Source organism: Acartia tonsa, chromosome 11 (assembly GCF_053477335.1).
Source record: "Acartia tonsa isolate MP-2025a chromosome 11, ASM5347733v1, whole genome shotgun sequence".
NCBI classification, from domain to species: Eukaryota; Metazoa; Arthropoda; class Copepoda; order Calanoida; family Acartiidae; genus Acartia; species Acartia tonsa.
In genome coordinates, this window is record NC_137270.1 from 44043823 (window position 1) to 44053515 (window position 9693).

Genomic DNA, 9693 nt, shown 5'->3' on the forward strand with positions numbered 1-9693 from the left:
CCTGTACAAAAGTAGTGTTAAAATGAGCATAAAATTAAACAATTCAAAACCTAAATGGATACAAATAATTATGTATAATAATTATGTAACTAACAATTCTGCAAAAAATCACGAAACCTTGTAAAGCATCTGGGGGTATATTTTTTTTTGTCATGTAACTGAAGAGGGTGGGAAAGAAAGAAGGGAAGGAAAAGTGGAAGGGGGTTGTGGGGAAATTTTCCTTTAAAGTTATTTGTCAGAATATCATTCCTTTGTCAGTGATTGTTTATACTTTATTTGCCGTTGTTTATGTTATATTACATTATCTTGAACTAGCGGCTGCGCCTGTCTTGGCGATAGAAAAGTTTTTATCACGAATTTATCATATCATGGAATTATAAAAATGTTTAGCATGTAAATATTATTGCAAATCTATTATATGTTTTGTATGTGCAAGGCTTGGGTCTGAAATTCCCCCATATGTGCTAGGGTCATTGTTCCCAGGTTCCCGGTCAACTTCGTCCAATAGGAGATAGGCATCAAGAGCATCACATGAGAGTTTTTACATGCACGCATTTTATTCCCTTCCCTTTTTCTTGACTCCCAGTTGAGCTTCCCCGTAAGGTAAAAGCCTAGCACTGAAAACATAGCATCACTTTAAATTCGCGGTTTTTGAAAAGACCGCCTAATTTTCTTTTATTGAATGTATATCACTGTGGGCTAGAATTGAATCAAGATGCTGTGAGTATTGGTGCAAAAAATGGGGACAAATTTTAAACTGATTTGACGGGGCTGATTATTTACGTCACAATTGAGGGGAAAGAAAAGGGAAGGAGGAAAGAAATTCCCTAGAAAAGAGATGGGGTTATGACGTCACACGCCAAAACAATTTGAAATTTGTCCCCATTTTTTGCACCAATACTCACAGCATTGAATCAAGACAAAAGTAAGTGCCGAGCCCTGGGACCTATGTATGGTGAAAATAGACATATAACCATGATGATTCCAGGTAAAACCAAAATATTTCAGCGGGGGCTTTTTGATAAAATTAGATTTAAAAATTTCAAGTTCAATATCACCCCCTAGAAGTTGCCGCATAATAATGACAAGAAAAGCAAATATTATCTATTTTAAATAATGAACAACTTTGCTTTTATGAAGTCCTTCTTAAAACCTCTATATATATGATTTATTTTAGGCTGAATTTTCGTGACCTTTGCAAAGCAAGTGATAAAAATGACCATTTATTAACTCCCTTCAGGAGTGGTTTTATGAAGAACTTTATAAAAGCGTTTAAAATTTAAAATAAATAATATTTGCTTTTCTTGTCATGATTATGCGGCAACTCCTAGGTGGTGAAAATTGAACTTGAAATTTTCAAATCTAATTTTCTCAAAAAGCCCCCGCTGAAATATTTTGGTTTTACCTAGAATCATCATGGTTTTATGTCTATTTTCACCATACATAGGTCCCAGGGCTCGGCACTTACTTTTGTCTTGATTCAATTCTAGCCCACAGTGACATTGAAAGAATTCAGGATTTACTTAACTTTGAACATTGGGCTGAGATTGATCTAAATTTTTATTCTTGCTTGTGTATTAAAAAACAAGGTGAATATTTTTATTTAAACATTAAAAGCTTCTTTAATTATGCAGATATAGAAATTGATTTTATTCTTTATTTCTTTACAAGTGAATCCAAAAACAAAAATGATAATAATAGCATAAAACCAACTCATGACTTAAACCTAAAAAAATAAATAGTCTAAAACCATTCAAAGATTTAACTATGTGACTCTTCTCTGGAATGGAGAACCCAATCGGTTCAGTAGTCATCAAATCTTAATTTATAGACAAAAAAACTTGTAAGAATTCACTTATAAGATGGTAATAAAAGTCAAAAGCTAAAAATATTTCAACAAATTTATTAACTTTACAAATAAAAACATTTCTTATATTTTTTCTTTTGTCTTCAATTTGAGTGCCTAAAAAAATAATATTAAGATATTTATATTATTATAGCAAAGAAAAATATCTGTAAATAATATAATAAACCCTCTTTTCTACACTCTGGCATGGAAGAACTTGTTGTAGAAATTGTAGTAGAAGTTGGGAGTAATGTTGTTGTTGTGGTTGTTGTAGTTGTTGTTGTAGTAGTGTTAGTTGTAGTTGTTGAAGTAGTAGTTGTTGTGGATGTTGTAGTAGTGGTAGTTGTTGAAGTTGTTGTAGTAGTTGTTGTGGTTGTTGAAGTAGTTGTTGATGTAGTAGTTGTTGAAGTTGTAGTTGATGTAGTAGTTGTTGTTGTTGTGGTTGTTGTAGATGTTGAAGTAGTTGTTGAAGTTGTGGTTGATGTAGTAGTTGTTGAAGTTGTTGTTGTAGATATTGAAGTAGTTGAGGTAGAGGTAAATTGATTATCCTGCAATATCATAGAGTTTTTTTTTCCTGTGAATATGAACCTACATAAAAATTTGTCTATTAAACTTTAAAACATAAAAACTTACATAACACATAAATGTTGCTGCATCACTTACACATGCTAAAAAAATTAGATTGTAATTATGATTTTTAAATAATTGTATTATATTAAAGTTTAATAAATATTCCAAAATTGTACATACATCTTTCTAAGGGGAATTGTTCTGGAATACGCGCTCCTGGAACAAACACTGAAATTTTTAAACTTTTTATTAATGAATTTCAAAAGTAAATTTTACATAGACAACCACTATTCTAATCCACAAGACTTACAAAAAAAAAGCAAGAAATGGTACATGTTTGATCCCCTTTGTAGGCATCTAAAAGATAAGTATTTATGGCAGTCTTTAAGTTTACATTCAGAATAAATGCTTGTAATTATTTTATTTTCAAAATAATAACCTTACCTAAGCCAGCAGAGGGACAATCGAGGTGGTCAATATTTCCCCAGTTACACTTATAACCTTTGTTGCAATTACCTTCACAAAAAGATTTTAAAAATTTCTATTTTGTTTACTTAATACTGTATAACTTATGAGTTGTTTAAAATCTGCATTCAACATTATCTCTGAAGGGGAGTTTAGATGGCATTAAAATGAAAAAAAATGTATCTTTCATATCTTATATTTTATATTATGAAATGAATATTTTAATATAAAATAATATTAAGTGTTGGGTAGCACAACAGGTTTGAGCACCACATAGGAATATGAAAAACTACCCCTTCAATTTAAAAATATTAGGGCGATTTGTGTTAAAGCATGTGTTAATCATCAAAACAACCATCTTACATGGATTTGTAAATTTTCCAGAACTTCCATCAGTGTAATCTTTGCAGTCTGTATCTGATGGTTCTACACAATCTGGGGGAACCTAAAATCATTTATCCTTCTATCTCTCTTTATTGTTGTTAACATATTGATTGTAAATTTTACAGATTGCCAATTTCAGTAGTCAAGCCATACATTATGAAGCAAGATTTGAAAAAAATTACTAGCGGATATAAATTCATTATATCAAATGTTGATATCAGGGAAAAAGGAATGCAATTCATACAAACAATTCTACGTGAAAATTTCCCTTCTTACCCACTTCCATTGCAGTTACACCAAAAACAAGTTTTACTCCAACTTAACTCAAACAAAATATTTAATTTTCGGCAATTTCAAATGGAATTAATTGGCTGAATAGCAGCCTCTGGTTGATTTAATCTTCATACTTACCGTGCACAAAGAATCATAAAGTTCAGTTGGTAGAATATCAGGTTCCACACAACTTCCATCTCGAAGATAAACTTAAATATACAGTAGGACATGTTATAAGCAGAGAGAGAGGGGTTATGATGGGCTGTCCAGTACACGAGTCCTCAAAGTTTTGTAATAATTTTTTTCTTCGTTGGCTTAAAACTTTGAGGACTTTTATTGAATTTTGATTGGCTTGTTTAATAAGATCAAACGTTTCAAACACTAATTTTAATGTACAGAACGGGTAATTTTGTGTGTCATCATTGGGGATGTAAATAAATTTATCAGCCATTGTCTTATCCTTTTTGATCCCTGGGTTAAAAGACCTCTGTAAATATCAACACCATTTGGAGGAATTGCATTTGATTCTTAGAGAGTAGTAGGATCAGAAAATGCGGTTAGAGTCAAGAAAGGAATACATTAAGATTCAGGTTAATGAATTACCATTTAAAAGGTTTAGGAACAAAAAAATATGGTTGATTGTTCAATGCTTTTAATATGATTGATTTGATATAGAATTTTTTCTAATACTTTCTTGAAAACTAACAGATTTTTAGAATAAAAGAAAATTTACCATTTTCTGGATTTGAACATTGGTGGACATGAATTTTGTTTTCGTCACAGTAATATGCTTTATGGCAATCACCTTAATAACAAAAAATAAGTAGATTTGTGATTAGGGGCTGAAAAAAAAAAAATTTAAAACCTAATTTATTATAATTTTTCAAATATTCTTAGACAGACTTTTTACAAAAATTGAAAATAACCAAATTGATAAAACCTTAGTTTATATGTATTTGTGACTGTAAATATAAATATGATATTTACATGGATAATAGTTAGCTATAACAAAGTCAGCAAAGCCATGAATCCCAGTCTCACATGTTGCATCAGTTGGTGGGGTACAGTCTGGAGTACCTGAACAAAAGGAAGTGGATAAGCCTTAAATGAAAATTTATTTCTTGAATTTTAGCCCTTAAAGATCTATGGATGGGATCATTTCTAAGACCTAATTTGGCTGTAGAATTTAACAAAATTTTTATTTGACGTGGAAAACATATGATTTAAACATAAGATTGGAATTCAAATCTGTATGCTTTCTCCCTCAGTCGATTACAGTTTTCAAGGAATAGAACCTGTAGGATCATACCTGGAATCAAAATTGGCTTAAAAATATATATTTCCTTTTAGTTTTATTATTGGGATATTTTGCCACAGTTTTTTAAAGTTATTTTTTTGATTTTGTGCCCTAATTGTTGGTTGCTTGTAGCCACAAATTACAAATTATTTTTTGATTATTTCAGATAATCATCAAAAAAGAAAGAATGTTTGATCACTATTTCCTCCGTAAACAATTCCATCTGATGGAACTGGAGGTCCTGAAAATAAAAATCATACTATTTGTCCTTGTCAAATTATCAATAAATTCTAATTATTCTACTAATTGTATACTTTCTATTTAACTTACCTTGAACTTCAACTTCCCCATAAGCAGTATCATTCCTCTCCCCACCTTGATTAGTCCATCCAACATGATTCACTATATATCATATTCATGTTAAAATACATTTCTTTGTCATTACTTTTCATGTCAAAATTTTAAACAACAAAAATTGCTAAGACCAATTAGTAAATGATAAAATTTTGGAAAATAATGGAATATTAAACATAAACTTTCCTTTGCATTTGACAGTTTTGCCATCCAGATCTCTATCAAATTTTAACTTGATAGTATGGGTTGTTGTCTGGGTCAAACCTGAAAATAAAGTAAAATTTAATTCAATCAAAATATTTTAAAATCAAACATATTTGATAATAATATTTAACTATTACCTATAGATTCATCAACAGTGTCATTGGTTGAAACTGGATCTTGATCATTAATAAGCACTTCATTTATGCTACCGTACCAATCCTCTATAATAATAGTTTGAATAAAATATAACTAGATAAATAGCTTTTACAATTAATATATAAAGCTGTATGTCATTTACAATGGTTTAAATTCAAGGTATGATCTTATTCTAAGAATTTATTTTTAATCCTACCTATTGACCACTCAAAGTCCTCTTTTACTGGAGGAGGTCTGACCTTGTTAGCAACACACTGAACCTCTCTTTCAGCTTGTGCAGTTGTCATTGGATTCTTAATTAAGAAACCATTAAATCAATTTACAAGTTTGAAGAATTGAATTATTTCTTAATTATCAATGAAACCCTTGAAGATTTAAGTTAATTTTATCTCAATAATAGTCATAAAAAAACAAAGATTTTTCAACGTGAATTAACAATTTTGAATTCTAAAACAAATACAAATTTATGAAAGGTGAAGAAAAGAATTAACCAGTTTATAAAAAATATTATGCCCCAAAATGGTACATTTTAACATTAAACATTTTTCAAACATTTTTACCTCTAAACCTTCTAAAGTTATAGATTCAGGTGCTTTAGAAACAACAGTATCAAAGGGTGTATTTTCAGCTTGGCATCTAACTACTACATTTGAATTACTACTATCAATCTTCAACAGAACTGCAAATATGCCACTAAAATCAAGATATTTTTAAAAAAATCTTATTTCATCATATAAACTATATTGTATTATAATAAATTTATTTTACCTACCTGTCTTTTTGTGTAATGTTTTTTACAGTTAAATCATAACTATTTCCATTTAATTTGCATGTCATATTTCTTCTAAAAGTATCTGTATCTTCCAGATAATCTTCATACTCGTTTTGACATCTAAAACATGCATTTGAAATATCTGATTCAACAGATGAAAAATTTAAATTTATCATTATCAAAGAATGCAAAAATTACTTGGTTGCTGGATCAGAAAACATGAAACATTTTCTAATTCCTGTACCGTCTTTTGGAGCATTTGGTGGACAGATATCAATTATTGTAAATTTGTAAGCCTAAACAAAATTATAATTTAAGGCATTGTGCACCTAACTGACTTGAACCACAATAATTGGACTTTAAAGTACCAAATATGTTGAAATTATACAAGATTAGATTGAATAAAAAACTTATTTTGAGGGTATAAGTAGGATTTTCTATTGATTGAATATAACAATTAGAAGCTTACCTCAATAGGTTTGTCCACCTTAAAGGCCAATACACCACCAGGGGTCAAAGAGTTTGTTTCTAAAAAATAATATGTGTGACAATATAAACATAAGAAGACTAGATATGCTGTTTAATCAATTCTATTCTATATCAGTATAACAGTATAGAGACTTAAAGAGAAAAGTTATTGTCAACCCCAGTATCATATCACACATACCTATTAGAGAGTGAAATCTGTAAGAAAATAGAACTAACAGCTGATAAATTGATATTTCCGCATAATGTTATGGGACTGAGACAAGAATAGAGTAACAAAACAATTTAAAAAATAGATGTGCTACTAATAAAACTTACCTGAGGGAGTAACACTAACACTCTTGCCAGCATAGCAATCAACTAGAAACAATAATCATCTTTTAGTAGATATAATAATATCAAGATATAACTAAGAAATCTAAAGCATGTAGCAGATGACAGCGTGTGCTTCAGTTTAGGAAATTAGTAATTACGTATTAATTTTATGTAGCTAATATAAAAAGAAATATAAATTTAAGTATATAAGATTTGTTATTTACTTTCTTCTTCCACTTTGAGGATATTCTTAGACATCCCAAATCTGTGGGAATCATAGTTGTCTTGGGGAAGTACTTCACCAGATCCCTCAGCTAACAAGTCATCCTCAGCTCTGCTATGACAAGCAAAGATGAGAAGAAAAGTAAGAAACAGGTTGAACCTGTTTGAACAACCAAACTCCATCCTAAGATTCTGAAACAAAACCCCATTTATTGCCCTACAATACTTAAAATTTTATCATGATCATCGTATATACTAAGGTAATAGGATTTTAGCATTTATGAAAGTCTTTCTCATAAAATTGAACCAATCAATCCTTAATATTTAAAGACAGGTTTTGGGACATTTAGAAGAGTAGTATAAATGTTGTACAAGCCAAAAAGACAAACAAAAAAAAAACACAATTGAAAGCTTAAAATGTATAAAAGCAAATTTGAAACAAAATAATACAAATTCATAAATTAAAAGATAAATTTATGTTTCTTGTGTTAAGTTTGTCATAAAATTGAATTTCAAATAAATATTGTATTTACAAAATTCACATTCATCATCAAAGAAGAATATGGTTAACTTTTAGAATATGTGAGGATGGAAATAAAACTGCAAAAATAAATAATATAAAACTCCATAACATCTTTTCTATATCACAGAATAATGAGAACTGTTTTAACTTTATCTTCAACAATAAAAAAACATTTAAATTATTTTATGGGTAATAAATGTTAATTTGCAGCAATTATGTTTTAATTTCATAAATTAAGGCTCATAAATCAATATATTTATACATTATGGTACAAGAACATCTAAGTCTATTTTTTATTGGGGAGGGAAGGATTAAAGGTACATGTACTGAAGGGTGAGGGGCAACAGATTTAATAGTGACGTTTACGGGATGAATATGGGGGGTAAAGAAATGTCGAAATTTTAAGTTTCCTTTCGAGGTATTGCAACCATCCGCCTACCCTTCCTCCTTGGACTTCCTTGATTGTGACATATAACATATCAAGATATCTTTAAACAAGGATGACAAAATCCATAAAAACGAAGCACTGAAATGGTAGGACAAACAAACATTAACACTTGTATAATGTCAGAACTAAATAATTAGAATATAAATGTATAAGAGTCGAAGCAAAATTGTGAGTAAATTCGTTGAAAAACTTCTTTATGCAGGATAATGTTTATGGACATACTTACGTTTTTAGGACTTGATTATAGAGCTGCTTTGCTTACAATATTGTACTCATATGTCCCAGCAATCAGTATACCAAAAAATATTCTTCATACTAGTTCCAATTCAGGTTGGTGGGATATAACCCCTCCCCCCAAAGCACACACACAATATTCACGTGTTTAGAATTTTCAATTTAAAATTTTAATTAAACAAACAAAAAAAACTATAAAAAAATTTATAGCTGTAATCAATATTTCATCCGTCATTGTTAGTAGCAAAGCTACTTGATAACTTTACCCAGAAGGGGGGGGGGGCAAACAATGATATTTCATGTTCTATTTTATACTAAGCACCAACTACTGAGAAAACAAATCCATTTTACAACCTTTTTCTTGAGGTCTAACTGTGCATGTATGGCAATATGTGGGCAGGGCCAAAACATTTCCAGTACTCTTACTAGGAATTTCACACATCTGACATAACAATTATTTTCAATTTTTTTACGTTATTAGTCATGACGAAGCTTTGGCAGAGATTTGAACTCTACTCTACAATGAATGCGCTATCTGTCACACTAACTAACGGAGTTTCCTGTTCTAATTTAGATTTGCGAAAGTTGCCGCATTTATTTTGTCAACATTCTAATGCCTAAGCAACCTCAGTAGCCAGTAAGAATGGATATAGAATTTATTTATTGGTCATTTTGTAGATCCAGAAGGAGGGAAGAGGATGGTGAAGGGGGGGGGGGGGTAAAGGACGTTATTTAAGCCAGCCACAAGTTTCACTATATTAAGGTAAATGATAATCTGGTGTAAGATCCAAGTAATAATAAATCCATTCCAGTTAGTCCTTTTTTGTTAGATTTTGTATAAAATATAAAAAAAAAACATTTTTTAAAATTTGTTTACGAAAAAATAAAATCTTTGTGGCAATAATGCTTGTAAATGAGTGAGGTTATCCTTGTTTTAAAAATTCAAATCAAAATTAATGGAAATAACAATAAAAGTAAAATTTTATGATTTTATTAGCATTTGGCGTGGATACAAAAGTTTATAAATTATTTATTTTATTGGGGTTTTTATGGGAGTTGGAATTTAATATTTCAAATTTTACTTTTCCGTATCCATATTTTCCAAACCTTGTGAATTTCTTATTGCAATAAAAAAAATAGAAAA

At 29.9% G+C, this 9693-nt stretch overlaps 1 protein-coding gene across 1 annotated transcript; it reads right to left on the bottom strand.

The window, feature by feature from the left end:
* Positions 1 to 1889: 1889 nt before the first annotated feature.
* LOC145332611 (uncharacterized) lies at positions 1890 to 7562 on the bottom strand. The gene is made up of 18 exons (XM_080177618.1): positions 7347 to 7562; positions 7126 to 7167; positions 6791 to 6849; positions 6520 to 6617; positions 6322 to 6441; positions 6110 to 6242; positions 5746 to 5842; positions 5531 to 5614; positions 5376 to 5453; positions 5166 to 5237; positions 4526 to 4615; positions 4272 to 4343; positions 3677 to 3747; positions 3245 to 3326; positions 2861 to 2932; positions 2597 to 2644; positions 2480 to 2514; positions 1890 to 2394 (listed from the first exon to the last, which is right to left on the bottom strand). The coding sequence occupies exons 1-18, from the start codon at positions 7525 to 7527 to the stop codon at positions 1987 to 1989; spliced, it is 1842 nt and encodes a 613-aa protein (XP_080033744.1). The 5' UTR covers positions 7528 to 7562; the 3' UTR covers positions 1890 to 1986.
* Positions 7563 to 9693: the final 2131 nt, after the last annotated feature.

What these genes read in the sequence shown, in the direction of transcription:
- LOC145332611 (XM_080177618.1), bottom strand. Translation starts at nt 7,527, where the DNA reads ATGGAGTTTGGTTGTTCAAACAGGTTCAACCTGTTTCTTACTTTTCTT. An exon ending in GGACTTTGAGTGGTCAATAG is followed by an intron (nt 5,615 to 5,745) that starts GTAGGATTAAAA and finishes CTATTATTATAG; the next exon opens with AGGATTGGTACGGTAGCATA. An exon ending in TATAGCTAACTATTATCCAT is followed by an intron (nt 4,344 to 4,525) that starts GTAAATATCATA and finishes TTTGTTATTAAG; the next exon opens with GTGATTGCCATAAAGCATAT.